This window comes from Carettochelys insculpta, chromosome 25 (assembly GCF_033958435.1).
Source record: "Carettochelys insculpta isolate YL-2023 chromosome 25, ASM3395843v1, whole genome shotgun sequence".
In the NCBI taxonomy this organism is placed as follows: Eukaryota; Metazoa; Chordata; order Testudines; family Carettochelyidae; genus Carettochelys; species Carettochelys insculpta.
The window spans coordinates 17437808-17456956 of NC_134161.1; the positions used below are offsets into that span (position 1 = coordinate 17437808).

The 19149-nt window shown below is 43.3% G+C and overlaps 1 protein-coding gene across 2 annotated transcripts in view; it reads right to left on the reverse strand.

Annotated features, from left to right (window-relative positions):
* The window catches only part of CDON (cell adhesion associated, oncogene regulated), a 105445-nt gene that overhangs the window by 34028 nt on the left and 52268 nt on the right, over positions 1–19149 (reverse strand). For both annotated transcript variants that reach the window (XM_074977207.1, XM_074977208.1), the window contains exons 9-14: positions 18087–18379; positions 14540–14714; positions 13450–13578; positions 11430–11636; positions 6681–6862; positions 4045–4150 (exon numbers count right to left, since the gene is read on the reverse strand). In XM_074977207.1, coding sequence (XP_074833308.1) covers positions 4045–4150; positions 6681–6862; positions 11430–11636; positions 13450–13578; positions 14540–14714; positions 18087–18379 — 1092 coding nt within the window. The remainder of the gene's footprint in view (positions 1–4044; positions 4151–6680; positions 6863–11429; positions 11637–13449; positions 13579–14539; positions 14715–18086; positions 18380–19149) is intronic.

A 19149-nucleotide genomic window follows, 5' to 3' on the forward strand; every position in this document is an offset into this window, starting at 1 on the left:
TTCTAAGAAACTGTCATACCACCTACTGATTTAAGTACTAATTTTAAAAAAAATGAAGCCCACTTGGCTGGAAGGACTGTGCCCTCAAGATTCCATTGTAACTCAACAGAATTAAAGCTGCAGTACGATTTGCATTGCAGCATCACTAAAATACCCTGTAAAGGAAGGTGGCTTTCACACTACTACACGAGGAAGGATCTTTTAATCTGCTTTCTTTCGGGGCTCCAAGTGGTGAACTACTATGAAACACAACTCAATTCACACACACTAAAATGAAGACGCCTAAAATAACTCATTCAAATATTGGTTGATTCTGGAATTGGCCTATTCCCAAAGCACATTTTTCCAAGACTTTTTTTTACTTCTCTCTCCTCTCTGCCTCCACCCCCAAACATTCCTTTCAGCAATTACTAAACCAGGTTTTAGGTTTCCGCTTCAAGCCAGTAGTGGAACTGGAATCAGCACAAGCTCTTGAACTGTACTCTCCGTGCACCATTAGGAAGGGAAAACATTTAAACAACTGACATCAGACTACATTTAGGTTTAAAATTCATACTCCAAGATAGAAGCTACAGTGAAGAATTCAGTGCTTATAAGCAGGAAGGGGCAGGTTTAGTTTCGCTTTTGCTGAAAGTCACAGATATCAGAAAGCCATATGAGGCAAACACACAAACATTTTTACAAAGTTGCTTGCGGCAGCTTTTATAGAGGAAAAACCTTCAGTAAGCTTTTGACTTTGTCTCAGAAGACAAGACTTGGCAGGAAATGTTAATGAAAGCTTAAGGCAACTCATTAATGAACATCACCACCACAACAGCGTTTCCTCTAGCAAAAGACTTCCCAAGATCATTTCTTCTGTCAAAATGAGACACTGATTCAAGAGTAAAAGAAGGAAGACTAACAACAGAGTTAGCCATGTTAGTATGTTCTCCAACAAACCAAAAAAAATCAGAAATGTAGCACTTTAAAGACTAACAAAATTATTTATTCAGTGATGAACTTTTGTGGGACAGACCCAAGACTGTGAAGGCCAACTTAGTCATTTTCAAGTGTAATAGTTAACCACCAAAAGGCCTGGAAACTAAGTTTTTAATTTTAAAAAAAAGAATCAAGTAACTTTTCAATTGAAGATAGCTTTCACAATTTTACAGAAACACAGGAAAAGCACTTTAACACTGCAGGTTGCCACATGTGGATCTCAATTGCAGCCTGGGACAGCTGACCAGCTGCTAATGGTTTCAGATTGCCACAAAGATTTCAGTATGCATAAACTTGAAAATCTGGAATCAGCAATTTTCACAGCAAAGTGAAGACATTAAAATTGCTCAGTGCATAAACATTCACATATACACAAATTCTGTGCCACAGAAGGCTAAAATACGTTCACAGATAAAGTTGCTAACATCACATGCTTTAAAGTAACACTTTGAACTTCTACCATCTGGAAAAGGTTACGTCATATCTTATGTATTATGCAGGCTATGGTCAAAAGGAGGAGGAATTGGCAAAATAAAGATCCTGTCTTAACTGAAGTTAGTGGCAACACCCCCTACCCCTGCCCCACCCACCCCCAAACCCTTGACTTCAACAAGGCAGGATGAGGCTACTACATTTACTTAGGCCAGATAAATAAAGGGGTATTTTAAAAAATGTAAAAATGTCAACTTCTTCCATGAAAATTATGATCTAAAAGTTCACAGCAAAATAATCCGCTGGCTTACATGAATGCGTTCAAAAGCTTGAATTTCACATCTAAACTGTCAACATAGCTAACAAGTACGTACCTTCGTCTCAGAAGAGCTTCCTTAGAACAAAAAAAAGGAGTTAAAAGTTAACCATCTATGAAACAGCAACTGGAAGGACTTCCCAGTTGAAAAATACCAAATGGAGGTTCCCACTGTAACTAGAGGGGGCTGGGGGGGAGCGGGGGGCAGGCATGAAGTGCTGGTAGGTGTAAAGCTAGTGAGCTGAAGGCGTTAAGAAGAGGAGGCGGCCTAGGATAACTCAAATACCTACACTATCAAGTGAATACTGGTGGTAATGTGCCTGGCTGCCATTTAGTCAGATTGTAGAGCTTTGGGCGAGGATTTCCTGAATAAGGAGCACAAGGATACTATCTTGAACTTCTAGCCAAACATCAAGCCACCAGATGTAGTGAGCACGGTTGAGATGCTTGACTTCTCTGCATCTGGAGTTAAGAGATCCTGAAATGTGTGGATCAGAGGGGCGGATGTGGACATTGTCAGAGTTGTGAACCAGAAGAGTCTGGGGTCTGTGTGGTTCTGTCACACCAGATGTTCTGTATCGGAGGGGTAGCCGTGTTAGTCTGGATCTGTAACAGCAACGAAGGGTCCTTGTGGCACCTTATAGACTAAGAGAAAAGTTCTGAGCATGAGCTTTCGTGAGCACAGACTCACTTCATCTGATGAAGTGAGTCTGTGCTCACGAAAGCTCATGCTCAAAACTTTTCTCTTAGTCTATAAGGTGCCACAGGACCCTTCGTTGCTGTTACAGATGTTCTGTATAACTTGAAGCAGAAGAGGGACTGGAGGAAAGGCATATCTGAGGCTGTCTGTCCAGGAGCATATAACCCTGGGAGTCCTGGATGACGGTTCCCCTGGGGCAATACATGAGAAGCTTTCTGCTCATTTGGAATGCAATAAAGTCCCATAGTACAGTCACCAATCACGTAAATATGATGGTCAGGACTGTGTCGTGGATCTCCCAGTCATGGTCTGCAGAGAAGTTTCTGCTTAACCTGCCAAGGGAGCTCCGAACACCTGGGAGGTAGAAATCAGATCACACAAACCATCTGATACACAAGTGCCAGAGTTTGAGAGTTTACGTGCAAGGGAAATGAATTCTTGCTCTTCTCTGCTTTGGTTATATAGATTGCTGTGGTGATACTGTCTGACAGTATTTGCACATGGAATAAGCATACCAGGGGAAGGAAGGCCTTGTACACCAGACAGATCATTCTCAGCCCCTGTAAACTTACATGTAGCCTGGCCACTGATTGCGTACAGGCACCCAAGCAGCATGGCAATACAAGTGAGTCCCCATTCTGTCAGGGAGGCATCTATCATGTTGGGGATCCTACTCCAAACTGTGGGTACAGAAAGCAAGACAGTCTCCAAAGATGACAGGAGAAGGAAGTAGGTGGCATCATTGGTTGTACATGGAGTCTTGATATGCATGTAAAAAATGGCCTTTGACCTGCTGCCTGAGTACACGGAAGGTGTGGAGGAGCTGAGAAACGGGACCTCTGAATCCTTTGTCACTTACAAAAGATTCAGGTGGACACTGGAAACACGGAACATACAAAGGGGATAGCTGAGGTCTAAAGTGCTCTTTCTAGCATGTTCTCCTGCGAGCTGCAGGGTAAATCCCCAGTGATTGCAGGGTGGATATTGAATCCTTTAGAGAATGTAGAGACTTGTCTGCTTTTTCATTAAAAAGACTGGACTCAAAGGTGAAGTCTTGGGTAGTATTTTGGATCTCTCTTGGCAAGACCAAAGAATGAAGCTAGCTGTCCCTTCACAGGATCAGTCCAGTGGCTAAAGAACTGGATGATATATCTGCAGCATTTACGACAGCCTGGGAAGCCACCTTACTACCAAACTCCCCTTTCCCAGATGGGACTGGAACTGAACTTAGTGTTCCTGGGGGACTTTTAATTCCATGAGTTTGGTGTAGGTGTTAAAATCATAGTTAGCTAACAAAGCTTGAGAATCAGCTGTACAAAAGCAGAAGTCTGCAGAGGGGAAAACCCTTCTATACAGGCAGCCCAGTCACCTTGATCCTTTACCTGGTAGAACAGTTTTTGATAATGTGCCATGCTCTTTCCATAGCCGCTTGTACAACAAATGAATTAGAGGTCTCTAATTAGAGATTTCTACTGCTGGTGAATATATGACTTAGGCTGAATTAGTTTGGATATAATAGTTCAGAGTTTATGTAAGCACAACCACTATGGCTACATGATGGTCGACCCCAACAAATATGTGGCATACTGGCTCCGATATTGCATACATCACAGCATACCTTCCACAACATCCCTCTTGTAATCACTATCATTGTCACTGTCAGTTGGCCGGTAATAGATATAAAATCCTTGGATAGGAGTATTATTGTTGCTTGATGTAACATACTGGAAAAGAGAATAAGACTAGTAAATCATAGGCTAAATCTATTTAAAAATAATAGATTTGATTATGTGTCAAGGTCATCACAAATTTACTTCATTCAGGGAGAGAACAGACGTATTTGCATAAAAAAGTGGTTTTAAATAAGACAGATGTAGAAAAAATCCACTGTAGTTCAGATGATGTAACATTTCCCATTCTAATGCCCTACAGTCTGTAACCAGTTGCTGTCTGAAACTTACATTGTGACTGAGAATTTTTGCATGCTGGTGTCTGCCCAAGGGTGAATTTCTACCTATGTCTACACTGGGGTTCTTAAGATTCCCAATGTGCTCTGTCAACAGTAAGCTGACAGAATGCAGCACCTTTGTCGACAGTCTTATCCAGCTCCCCAGGAGGCAGAATGCCTCCGTGTTGATGGAGATCTGTCAACAGAAAGCTAGTCTGCATGTTCGGGGAGGGAGCCCTCTGCCTACAGACAGGGCTTCCGGGACACTGGGCAGCACTGTCTGCTGTTTCCTATTGGCCATTTTGTTGAGAGCAGTTGCGCAGTCTGGCCCCTCTCTGTCGACTGAGCAGATTGCTCTTGCCACCCACTTGGCAATTTAGCTGCAATCTGTTGACAGAAGTTTTGTTAGAAGATATCTGGGAGCCTTTAGAAGTCTTCAACCTAGCCTAAGAGTCTGTAAGCTAGCAGTTCTACTGCTTTTGGGCACAAAAAGAATAAAAAACCCCACACCATTCCCACTGGAGAAGGGAAAAACATTTCCAATCTTTTTCTGAACAGGCCTACAGCTGAAACAACTCGAGTAAAAGCTGAAGACGGGCTTCAGTGTGAGTCAGTGCCTTTCTATGCTTAAGAACAGAGGTGCTGACTCTCTGATATCCTCCTCACCCTGCCTTTCCCAGGCGAAACAATGAGAAGTCCTGTGGTACCTTACAGACTAAAAGATATTTTGGAGCATAAGCTTTCCATGATGAAGTGGGTCTTTGCCCACAAAAGCTTATGTTCCAAAGTATCTGTTAGTCTATAAGGTGCCAGAGGACTTCTCATTGTTTTTGTGGCTACAGACTAGCACAGCTACCCCACTAATACCTTTCCCAGGATGTACTTGAGCCACATCCTGCCTCCTCCCACTTCCACTCTGCCCCCCAACTCCACCTCTTCCAATCCCAATTCCATGCCTGGCCCCAGGCATAATATGCCCTTACTCTGCCTCTTCTCCTCCTGCCAGCTGCTGAACAGCTGATCCTCAGAGGGCGCAAGGCACTGTGGGGACGAGCTGATTGGCATGGCCTTCTAGCAAGTGAGGAGCTCAGTGGGGCCTGCCAGTGGTTGTGAGTATATGAGGGAGAAAAATTGTTCTCCTTGGCCTCTGAGGATAGGACACGGAGCAATGGGCTTAAATTGCAGCAAGGGAGGTTTAGATTAGACATTAGGAAAAACTTCCTGTCAGGGTAGTTAAACGCTGGAATAAATGACCTACAGAAGTTGTAGAATCTCCATAACTGGAGATTTTTAATTGCAGGTTAGATAGATACATATTGGGGACAGTCTAGATGGTGCTTGGTCCTGCTGAGAGGGCAGGGAACTGTACTTGATGACCTCTCGAGATCCCTTCCAGCTCTAGTGTTCTATGATTCTGAAGCTTGGTTAAGTCTTTTTGAGTTGTTTTTGGGCCTCCCAGTACAGAAAGGATGTGGATGTGCTGGAGCAGGTTCAGTGGAGGACAACAAAAATGACTAAGGGGCTGGAGCACACAACCTATGAGAAGAGGCTGAGGGATTTGGGCTTGTTAAACTTACAGAAGAGAAGAGTGAGGGGTGATTTAATAGCAGCCTCCAACTTCCTGAAGGAGGTGCTCTAAAGAAGATGGTGTGAAACTGTTCTCAGTGGTGTCAGATAGCAGAACAAAGAGCAATGGTCTGATGCGATAGAGGGAGAGGTGTAGGTTGGATATTAGAAATAACTACTTCACCAGGAGGCTGGTGAAGCACTGGAATGCGTTGCCTAGAGAGGTGGTGGATTCTCCATCCCTCGTGGTTTTTAAGTCCCGACTTGACCAAGTCCTGGCTGGGATGACTTAGTTGAGGTTGATCCTGCTTGAAGCAGGGGGCTGGACTAGATGACCTCCCAAGGTCCCTTCCAGTCCTAGGATTCTATGATAATGGTGGATTCTTTTCAATGATTCATCTAAGCTAAAAAAGGATCTATTATCAAATAACACTTCTGAGATGTTTGGAGGAGTTAAAGGTGTGGTAAGCAATATCCACTACAAGACAGTATCAGAAATACACCAACAATTCTGATTTCTGGAGTTTAAATCTGACAATATAGGAAAAATGAGAAAATTGATATGGTTCATGGGAGGAGCTGCCCATTAATCTGTTAAGAATACCACTCAAGTGCACAGAGGAAAACAACTACATTGCTAACTTGAATCTGTTGTTCTTGATCTTCTCTTTAAAAAGATTACTAACTGCCAAATCAGTAAGAATTAAGCTATAGAAAGAGCAGAAATAAAGTGTACTCACAGTCCATTTTAACATGATCTGAGTGTCGCTGACTGCCTCTGTGTAGGCAATGTGAGGTCCTGTGATCAGGGGGTTGGAAAAACGGTTGGTAAAGCCAGCAATTTGATAAGGTCGAGAGGGTGAGCTTCGAGGACTATCCCCATAATTGTTAACCGCAATCACACGGAATTTGTATGTTGCTCCTTTCAAAGGCAAAAGCTAAGATTAGGGGGTAAGATAAAAACACCACAGCACTAAAAAAAAGGCGCAAATGATACGAAAAACAAAATCCAAGCAATAAGACACTGTTATAGTGGAATTCTAAATTAATTTTTTCAGAATCAGAAAGGAAATTACATGCTATTAGTGACGTCTCTCTAATGGTTTTAGATGCTTAACTGTGACACAACTGGCCCTCACACAGTGTTCAAAAGCTAGTCAAAATTATTATGTTGGAAATAAATTTTCACCTATGAGTAAGACAAGGAAATGCTACCTCTCCTCATCCCCTCCCACCTGTTTTTGGGGGGGGAGGGAGGCAGAGGAAGGGGGCAAGGACTGTCTAGTTAAGATTAGGGGAGTGCATTCCACAAGACAAGTTATGTGTATGTCTAAAATCATGAACAATAGTCCTTTCTTCTCTATTTCTGACATTCCCCATAACTGCCATCTCACCAAAATAACCAGCTGATGTTAGTATATTTGTTCTCTAGTTTCCCAGTCCAATAATACTTTCTACTGAATGAAAAAAAGAATGGCTGCACAGAAGCCCTTAGCAATCACAGATTTACCACAAATGACAATTTCAGTAGGGTGAGGTTGAAAGGAAAACACACAATTATCAATAGAAATCAAACTTTGGGGGTACTTTTCCTTATTAGAGAAATATAGCCAACTTCAAATAGAGAAACAAATTCCTAATCTGAGGGAAACTACATGTATATAGCCCATTTTCGTCCTCGAGAGACGGTGGCTAGCAGCGGCGGTTTGAGTCTGCAGCTTCTCTCGTGGCTTATCCATCCAATATGACAGTTGGCCGGTCAACTGCAATAACCACGTCAGTCCATTTCTGAATTCTTGAGTCTGAGAGCTTTTCCTTCTAAGATGAAACTCCTTTGCATGGCTTGCACATATACTAACAGGATGATGTGCCCTGTCATAGCAGTTGTTGCCAGATATTTTGATTAGATTCCCAGGATTTTTGGATCGATGGTGAATTTTTTCCATGGCGTTTTTGCATGAATCCATGAATCTTAGCTTTGGTCTTCCTCTCGTTTTCAACCCACATGACAGTTCACCAAAGAGTATTTCTTTGGGAAGACATTCATCACCCATTCTTCTCACGTGACCAAGCCAACATAGTCTTCTGCTGTTGAGGATCGCTATGAGCTGGGTATGCCAGATCTTGAGAGGACATCTGCATTTGAAGCTTTATCTTGCCAGTTGATAGTCATAATTCTGCGGAGGCAGTGAAGAAGGAAGCTGTTTAATTTCTTTCTCCTGGTTCAAGTAGGTGGTCCATGCCTCAGAACTATATAGAAGGATACTCAATACACACGTCTGGTAGATTAGTATCTTTTCTTCCCCCACTGTCAGTTTAGGATTGTTCCATGCTCATTTGGTAAGTCTGCCAAAATAGTAGCTGCCTTCCCAACTCTGATGTTCAGTTTTTCATGCCTGGATAGGTTTGCGGTGACAGTAGATCCAAGGTAACAAAATTGTTGAACCACATCTAATGGGCTGTTATCCAGAATGACACTGGTACGCTGAGGTATACCTAGAATACAAGTTTTCTTCATGCTTATATCAAGGGAAAACAACTTGCAGGGTCTGGACAGAGAATCCGTCAGTGACTGTAGCATGTCTTCATTATGAGCAACGACAGCTGCATCATCTGCAAAGAGGAGTTCCCTAATGAGGACTTTCTTGACTTTAGTTTTGGCCTTGAGTCTTACCATGGTTGTAGAGAGAGCCATCTAATCTTGTGTGGGGAAATACATCACCATGCGAGTTTTGAAATGTGCAATTTAGCAGAATTAAGGAGAATACGCTGAAGATGGTGTTGGCAAGAATACACCCTTGTTTGACTCCACTGGTCATTGCAAACAGCTCCAATTTAGATCCATTACATTGGTCCAGTCTTTGTCGGACAATTTACGTGTTCCAAAGGCAGGTTTGGCACAATTGTATATAGGATCTCTTAGCATGCACCATGTTTCATCACAGGTTTGCTGGTCTGGTTTGTGTTCCATTTTGAGAGTGAGATCATCTGTGAAGACAGCATTTCAGCACATCTCTGGTATTGAGGGTACTGATCTTTGGCTTACGGCGCTCCTTTGTCATAGAGTTTCTTTGGGATGATTTTTACTCTGATGATGATCAAGGAGTGATCAGTGTTGCAATCTGTATTGTGGTACGTGCATGTGAATTTGACGGCATTAAGATGTTTCCTGCATACCAGTACAAGGTCAAGCTGATGCCAGTGACCAGATCTGAGGTAGCACCATGAAACCCTGTGACACTCTTTCAAGTTAGAGAAAGCAATGCAGAGCTGATTCTGAGAGCTGAATTCTAGAAGCCTTTCACCATTTTTCATTCATTTTCCCAATGCCATGACGACAGAGGCAGGGGGGCCAGGACTAATGGTCGTGTCCAACTTTTGCACTGAAGTTGCCACGGATGTACAGTTGTTCATCAGTTGGAGAGGAGTTGATAATTTTCTGAAGATTATAATAAAAGCAGTCCTTGTCTTTGGTGCACGACACCAATGTGGGTGCACAAGCACTGATGACGTTGACATATCCTGACTTGGTGCAAAGCTTCAAGGATGTAATGTGTTCCAATTCAGCTGTGGGAATACTGACAGACTTCAGCAGATGGATTTGCTGTTGGGAGCAAACTCCGTAGAGGTGGCGTTGTTCTGAAATCAAGCCCTTCCAGAAGAAAGTGTAGTCCATGTTTGTAAGGTCCTAGGCAGATTCAAGTCCCCGACATAGAGTCCACACATTCCAGCTACCGAGGTGGAGGCAAGTTGATTTATTATTTCATTTTATGGTGGGTACGTCATTCACATCTACTTTTTGATTTTTGGTCTATCCACGTGCATCCAATGAGGAAGGCAGGAGTGGCGGGTCAGCACCTTATTGCCTGGGGGCTGCCCAGCTCGAGGTGGGCAGTAGCTGACTCCTCCCACTGACTAAAGTGACCCGTAACAGCATCCTCTTTGCCAGTTGAGGAGGAATTTATAACTGTTAACTGCCACTTCCCCTGTTGTTTCCAAGCTACCAACCAAGAATGGAGTGTCCTCTCCATTTGGCACCCTCTTACATGCTACACTGCCTGGGCTAGTGTTTGGAGAAAGTATGTTGCCCAGGTGGCACTATCCCCCTCTCGGTTGCCCCAGCTGAATCCATAGGAAAGACAGAAGTCAGTATGTTTGGCAGTGAGGTGACTACAAGGACTTGTCGGAAAGCAGGTTAGACGACCCCTCCCCGCTAATTGCCTTAGGGTCTGCACTCTGGATTTTTCTGTCCGAGTTTACTCCCATAGCTTTTGGATCTCCCAAACCTACCCACAAGTCAGTGGGGAATTTTCTGACAGGGTTGTTTTCCCTGGGGTGACATAAGGAGTCACGCTCCCTTTCATGTCAGTGACCAAATCATGGTTCATATGCCATTTGGATTATCCAAAATAATCCCGGGACCCAAGTATCCCAGACCCTCATCTCATGCTGAATGAGGGCATATGCCATGCCATAACGTTGTCATGGGGCAGTTGTGATATTTTTAGTTGGGACAACAGACGCCAACCAGTGCCCCTTCACACCCTGGTAAAGTTGCCTCTGCTGGTCCGCGCCTGCATATTTGCATGACAAACCATATTTAATTTGCAGCCAACCTCTCAGGAGAGGCCCCCCTCCTATCCATCACGTGGAAATACGCTGGGCAACCTGCAGGTCCACTCTCCAGGCCCTGCATCACAGTGTCCCACTCAGCCCTGCCATGGGGTCAGGCGCCTCTGTCCATGGCCCACAGCTCCCCCCAGCCTGGTCCGCTCCCAACACCCCTGATCTGCAGCTTCTCCCCGCACCCTCTGGCTCAGCCCACTCCCAACACCCACTCAGCTAGGTCCCTGAGACCTTCCTAGCCTGCCACTCCCCACACGCCCCCTCCCACAGGTACCACTGGTGCAGCCTGGAGGAGCCACCACCTCCTCCACTGGAGCCACCATGTGTACACGTGGGAGCTCCGACAGTGCCTCCTCCAGGCCACGCAGTGGCTCCTCCAGTTGTGCACGGGACAGCCACAGACGTGTGTGGTGAAGTGGCTCCGGCAACGCGGTAGGGCACCTGCAGCCATGTGGTCTAGTGCCTCTGGCCACACCCCGCAGCTCACCCTACACCCCCCCCCCCGGCCTGGCCTGATCCGGCCCACTCCCAACACCCATGCGGCCCACCACTCCGCTCCCCTCCACTTCCCCCCCCCGCCGCCCAAGGGACCACTGGTGCAGCCCAGAGGAGTTGCCACCACCTCCTCCTCCACTGGCGCTGCCACCTTGGTGGGACAACTAACTACAGATGAAACAGGCCTTTCCAATCACGTTTAGTATTCTTAATGAATCTGTAACTATTTTACTGCCTCAAGTGCGTGACCAGAAATCAAAAGTACTTCCCCTCACAAGGAAGTGGTCATTAAGCAAAAACAAACAAACAAACAAAAAAAAAAAAGTTCTTGGAACCAAATCCTAAAGGCCGTGAAAGAATTGTAATACCTGGTTCTAAATTGCGAACTTCCACAGATAGTCTAGAAGGAGAGATACTGTCAGCTGCAATTAGCCAGTCGCTGTTTCTACTCATACGTTTGTACTCTACTTTAAAGGAAGTGATAGGGGAACCCCCATTAGCACGTGGGATCCATGTGACGTAGACAGAGGTCTCTGAAGCTGCTGAGATAGCAGGGCGATCTGGAGCCTCAGGAACTGAAATGAGAAATTGAGGAAGATGTACTAAGAAATTAGGATTATTCGGTAAATGAGATCAAAGGTTTCAAACATGGAGCATTCTTAAATCTTCCTCCCACACACAATCCAGGATATAAAATTAAAGGTACTTTCATAATTTTTCCTTTTATCCACTGGGAAGAGTCTTAGTACTAAAAAGTCTTAAACTGTGTATGAAAACTTGGTTGTGGAGGTGAACATTGCCATTTCTAACATTAATGATTCATCTGATGCAGCGCAGTGTAATTATCTTATGGGAGAACAAAGCTGTTCCTAAATAACCAGCAACAACCTAACAGAAAAATAAGGAATGGGTTTAAGACATAGTAGTGCAGTAAACCCTACCTCTCCTTTGGTGTGAACAAAAATTGGAACTGAAATTCCCAGAATAATGAGAAAAGTGATCCATAAAACATGACTAAACGCTGAAGCGCTAAGCATAATTTAGAAGAAACAAAGAGCAAACCAAGCATATAGCAAAATGACGTCAGTACTTACTGAACTCACTTGAAGTTACAGACAGCAGAGGGAACAGAGAAAATGGAAAGAGATGGTGTTAGCAATCTGGTTATAACCATTCTTACTGATGATACATCTTAAGACTTCCTGCACTGGTTTTACACATTGTTAAACCAGAGTGCCATAGAGGGAGGAAGGAATTTAAATAAGGAAAAGACAGACAATAGCATTTTGGGTTTTTGGGTTTTTTTTTTTTGGGTTGGGGCACATACTGGATTTTAAATTTTTAAACTCATCTTCAGGCTACTTGGGTAACATTTTTCAAAAGAGCTGACAGGTGTAAGGAGGCTAAATCCCCTTTAAAAATTGACACATGCAAGAAAGAACTATAGTTCTGAAAACTGGATGTGAATGCATTTGAAAATTTCATCTTTTGCAGCCATCTTATTTACTCTCACTTTGACAACAGTCTCTGCAAACAGGTATTAGTTACTGCAAGTTACACACACGTATTTAGTAGTGAGATCCATAAAAGGGACATTTTCATTTTACAAAATCACATCTGTTTGAAAATTAATTACTTATGGTTACAATATCCAAGTTATTATGATAAACTACAGAAGAGACATTGACTTTGTGCATGTGATAGCACTTTGTGTACGGTCACCTTCACTGACCCCCCCCCCCCCCCCCCTTTTTTTTTTTTTTTTTTTTTTTTTTTTTTTTTTGCAGGTCTTTCATATTGACAGAGAAGAAAACACCACAAACAGGAAAAATGTCTTCATAAATATTCCAAATTGCCAGTAAAATGAGGGGTCAATGTGGCATCAAACTAAACTCATTTTTGAAAACCAACTACGCTTGAAGAGAAGTATCATAAATTTCCTGGCTGAGAAATCAAGTTGATGACATCTCAGTGTATAAACTTCATCCTTCTGTAAGATATACATTGGATTTTGAGGATTCACAAATATATTAATGCAGGTCACAACAATTGACTAGACAAACCTAGATGGCTATTAATATACTGTCTTGCTGACTGAGGTGAATTAACCTTTTAATTAGAACTGTTCAAAGCATGAACAATCTCTAAAAAAAAACTTATGAAAGCTAGAAAATCTGGAAGTCTGATGTCACTTACATCTGAGCTTTGCTAAAAGATTATTCACAAGAGAAAGAGGCCTGCAACAAAGAGACAGCCCTAAGGAATAAAAAGAATAAAAATGGGCACATGACACAGAAGTACAGAACAGTTATAAAGTCTTAAGAAAATAGCTTCAGCACATCTCGTTTTATATTAAACATATGAATTGGAGACAATCCTTACACTTACCTCCACTGTGTCGAGATGGGTCTGGAAGGACCACCCCAAAGGTGTTTGTCCCTTCCTGAATGACAGGATGTTTAGGAATGCCAGCTGGGGGAGATGGGGCCTGAGTGTTTTTTGAGGATGATGTTCTTTCTAAAAAAATGTTTCGATATGCAATAAAATATAACAAACAGCTCAGTGATTGGAGAAGACAGACCGTATTCTTACAATGTGCTCCCTCCCACTGCTCTTACACATGATAGCAACTTTAACAATGGTGCAATTGACACTGACCCCAGCTTCAACTCCCAGCCAGACTAACTGTGCACTAAGGAGTTCCTCAGAGACTGAAGGAGAAAAGAATTCTCCATATAAACCACACGACAAGTCTCAAGCTGGAGTTAAGTCCATAATGCTAAGTTGCAAGCTTAGTATAATTGCACATCTGTACAGCATAATATGCTATAACTCCACCCTAGATTTTTGCGGTGATGAGACAAGACAGTTCATCATGCCTCACACTGACTTCCCGACAAGTCACGCCCCTTGTTGCACAGGAACCACCAATGTTCAAGGAGCCAGGATGAAAGCACTTGAGAAACATGGTAATAGGTCTAATGAAGCAGCACCAAAACTGGCAATTAAAAGCTGATACCAGTGCCCATAACATATGGCTGCTTCCACCTGGAAATAAACTGCTAGTATGTCTAATGATTTTAAAAAACAGTTGGCTCTTGTATTGTGTGTCCAGTTGTCCCTTCAGTACACAGTGTCTCGACCAAACGTACGGGCACAGCTGCAGGACTGTAGAGCTTCTAGTGTTGATTAGCCCTAAAACACCCATATAGAGCATAGTTGCGTTTGTTGTTTGCTTCATGCATTCACATGCACGTAATCACCACAAAAATACGACAAGTGTCTGCTGCACCATCAGAATTTAACCTATTGTGTATGTGGGATCCTATTTACTAACAGTCTGAGGTGTGATAGGAGCGTCCTTTGATACAATGTTAAACACCTCTTTCCACAAACATCTTTACAGACAATCTGACAACAACTTAAACTGCAGAAATGTTTTGGCCATAACTCTGTGCGTAGGAAACATTGCACCTACCTTTGCTAGTGCGAAATGTAAGCATGGCAGGCTGGCCTTCCCCAGCTGCACTCCTTGCTACCATCAGAACTTCATAGAGGCTAGAGGGCTCCAGTTCTGAGAGACAAAGCTCATTTTCACTGCCAGGGACCCGGACTGTATGCCAGCTTCCCATGACATTGACACCATCATCCAGCTGTACAAGAGGAAATCACAAGATGCTAAGAGCAAGACAAACCATGACTTCAACTTAGGGAAAATATCAATACTTGTCCAACTGAACTTGGCTTCTGGGCATGTTATTGAATGAAAAAGGCTAAAATGACTATGTTCTGAGAGTTTTATTTAGTACCAGTGCCAGCCCTGAAAATACCAAGTCCTTTACCCACACAACAAGTAAAGTACAAGCAGAAGCTCTGTGAACTTCTACAGGTAGAACCTGTCTAATCTGGCCTCACTGGGACCTGACCAGTGCCAAACCAAAGAATTTGCCAGACCATGGGAGATCAGTATTCTCTAGCATATTACTAACATTTGCACTGCTTATTGGGCTCTGGGAAGACATTTAGGGGAAAATTACAGCTAAATAACAGCATAGAAACACAGAGCCAGGGCTGGTGGCTGGAAACAAAGTTTATGGAACCACAGGCAAGTTGGCCACATCCATGATAAGCGAACATCTAGTTAACTAAAATCATGCCAGATTATGGATGTTGCCGGACGAGAGAGTGCTGGACTAGAGAGGTTCAACTTGTACACAATGACCCTGCAGTAGACCTGATCCCTGATCTATGGGATCCCATATATGAAGGTTTGAGAGAATGCAGTTTCCAAACTTAGTTGGCTCTGGCCACTCAGTTGAGACAGCTAACAATGACAATTAGTGCATATTACAATGGGTATTTACCCTGAGAGCTCTCATACCTGGGGAACTAGTAACAGAGAGGAAGCCGTGCTAGTCTATATACTATCAAAACAAAAAGCAGTCAAGTAGCACTTTAAAGACTAGCAAAATAGTTTATTGGGTGAGCTTTCGTGGGACAGACCCAAGACAGACTTCTAACTCCCTTAGACAAAGGGTTAATGGGCACAAAACAGACATCAAAACGCTCCAGATCCACAAACCAGTTAGTCAACATTTTAATGGAATGGGGCATTCTGTCAATGACCTAAAGGTATGTGTGTTACTGGAAAAGAATTTTCGCACCCTTCTTCAAAGGGAAGCAGCCGAGCTGGCTTTTATATTCAAATTCGGCACATTAACACAGAAGTGGGTCTGTCCAACGAAAGCTCACCCAATAAACTATTTTGCTTGTCTTTAAAGTGCTACTTGACCACTTTTTGTTTTGATACCTGGGGAACTAGAATGACAACTGATTTCAAATAAAACAGCCAACAGCCATTAGATGGCAGTGTGCATGTCTTATTACTACTTGACCCTGGATTAAAGCAGTATCCAAGATGAGGAAGGTGACAGCTACTCTAACGTGGCATGGGGATTGGGTGTGCAGGGTGGAAGGAAGAGAAATGTCTAGCTAATGGACCAGATCCAGCCCATAACTTCCGTGGATCTGGTCTGCAAGGGGGTTGCGCTGAGCCTCATGGGCCTCATCCAGGCAAGTAGTGGGTGGATCTGTCCTGCCGGCTCCACCTGCCCAGGGGTGAAGGAGGGAGGAGAGGGAGAGGCTCTGAGTGCTCTAACTAATTGCCTCTGATGTTGGACTTGTTTGTGTAAGGGGTATAAAATAATAGACTTAGCCGCATCAAGCAGCCTTGCGGGACCTGATTTTACTGGTGTCCAGTTTGGCTCATCTGTTGCCTTATTGAATTCAATAAAGCTGAGTGTTAGCCACCTAAACACAGAAGTTCTTTGCTTCAAACACATCCAACCTACTACCTAGACCCCACATCCTCATCTCAGCCTCCTCCCTGACAACTCACTCCAGTGCGCGGAACCCCTTATTTTTGGGTCCATCCCAGAGCCTAGGAGAGTCCCACAAAATCTATTAGCCCTAGTCCCCCCAGGCCTGGAATGGAGTTTGAGATTAGTGAGGTGAATGTTTCTCAGTCGGGGGGGGGGGGAGGGGCACAATTCTGAGAGGTTTTTTTTCCTCCCACTTCTCAGTTGCATGTGGTCACTGACTGATTTTTCTGTGGGTTAGTGGCCCTCAACTCAAATAAGTTTCCCCACCTCTGATCTAACTTATCCCAACCTTCCATGAATATAAGCCTATTTAAAATGTTACTGTTTACAATGAACAAAAAAAAAAAAAAAAAAAAGAGGGAAGTATTTTAGTTGCTTGTTTACTTCTAGAGACTGGAAAATGTCAGCAGGAAGATTGGAAATTTGTTTTTATTAGTTTACGTATTTCCCTTCCTACAATTTTTTTCCTTTTGTTTTACAGTGAATGTGTCTGTTCCACTAGGCAAAGGAAAGATTTCTCTTAATTCCTGACCTTCTGAGAAAAGCATTACACCAAATCCCAAAGGGAAAGGCACAGCTTCCACCAAAAATAAACTATTAAACATCATAAGACTTTAATAAAAATGTGGAAGGAAGCTCGAAATGCTATAGATTACTAACATTTATACTGACTGCCTTGATTCAAATTCTTTCTTCAGAAGAAAGATTTCTTCCTAACGTTATATTTTAAAAAAAAAAAAATCTTGGAAGAAAGGAAATCAATTAAATAATTTTATGACACAAAATACAGATGCTTTTAAAACCATGATAAGTTGTCTACTAAAAATTCTTCTATTAATGGGCATTTAATACAAAGCAGATAATTGCTTGTGATAGATAAATTTGAAAAGGTTAAATAAATATTAAGAACTTTGATGCTTATCTGAACCAACTATCTTTGGTTCAGAAATTATGTAAACTGGCTCTGTCCTGAGATTTCCTGAATTTGGCTTGTCAAAAGTACCTTGTGGTTATTTCCACTTCAGGCTGGGGCAAGCACCAGGACATAAGAAGGATTGAAACCTAGAATAAATGAAATGATTACCCTAGCCCCACTTCGGGGTGGAAAAAAATATACATATTTTAGAGATTTAGGCCTGGGTTGCTTGGTTCCAATTATAACCAAAGGTGTTTATCTTCCCCTGATAGCTTCAAATATTTTAATGGGTGTGATACAGCAATTTCTTCAACATACAGGGTCAGAGGCAGAACCTTCATCTGACCTGTACTACTGTTAGTAAGATCAGAGCCAAATCCACTGACTTTAACTAGTTTTCATTACTGATATTGCACGAATAACGCTCAGAGTCCAACTGCACATCTACAATAGTAGTATTACAAAAAAAAACCAAACCCTTAAGTTCTATTGAATGAGTCCTGGCTAAATTCAGAAAAAGCAACAACTAATCTCAGTTATCCCTAAATAGATTGCGGGTGAATCCACAGCTCCACTGCAGTTCAGCTGTATTTAGTTATCTCTTTGGGTTGATACCACAGCTCTGGTTAATGCTCACACTGCTGCAACAACAGTAGGCTCCTTGAGAATCCTCAGACATGAAATCCATTTGCTACGGAGCTAACCCTCTCTCCAACAAAGAGCATTACCTTGCGATACTTCACGAAGTAAGCATTGATTGGCAAGCCACCATCCTTTCCAGAGCGCCACAACAAGTTGTACATGTCTGGCTTGAGTGTCTGTGGAGGACTGAGAATGATTGGGGCTTCAGGAGGTAAAGCCCCAATGGGTGTCTTTTCTGTAACAACTGCATCAAGATGTAACTTTGTCGGTGACAAACTGGAGAGCCCTACTTCTGCATCATAATCTCCATCTCCTTCGTCACTTTGGGCAACCTCCAGAGTAAGGACTTCTTCAGCTTTTGTACTCGATTCAAAAGGAACTGCAGAAGAAAAATCCTGGTTACATGTACAAGACCGAACCTATTTGCTTCATGCACTGGAAACAAGTACATTCCTCCTCACCTAGATTTCTAAAGGAGTCATGCCTGGCAGATCAGCAGCAGTAGATTAGTTATAAATGATGTACCAGGTACATTAGGCAGCAGTAATGTACTTCTGTGGAAAAGTAACTAACTATACTTCTACTAACATAAACAGAGTAATTTGAAGCAACTCAAACAGGGCCCTACTAACTTCATGGTGATGAACATGGACTGTGAAATAAGCCCTTTCCCCTGAAATCTGATGGCTCTTTGTTCCTGGGACCACCCAATCAAAGGGGGCTGCCTACCTTTTGACTGGGCAGGGAAAGATGTCTCTCCCTGTGAAGTGCTCTTGTGGTGGGAGATGGGGCACCAGACCTACCTCTGGTGCCTTTCCCTGCAGCCAGACACTGAGAATGGACAGCAGCCTGAGGTTCCTGCAGCCAGGGCAGACTTGTGCAGTTCGGACTGCATCCACCCTGTACTGTTAAGAGGCCCCCAGAGTGGTCAGGGGAAGGACAGGAAGAGTCTCTCCTCTGCAAATTGCTCTGGCAGTGACATGGAGGAGGTGCGGAAGGACCAAACCAGACTCACCTCTGGGAACCTCCACACTTTGAGAGTGGGCAGCAGCCTAACATTCCTGCAGCTGTGGCGGGGACAGACCTCTCTGCAGCTATGCAGAGAAAGAACAAGTATTACCTCTCCCAAGCCTGTCTGGACTAGTTGAG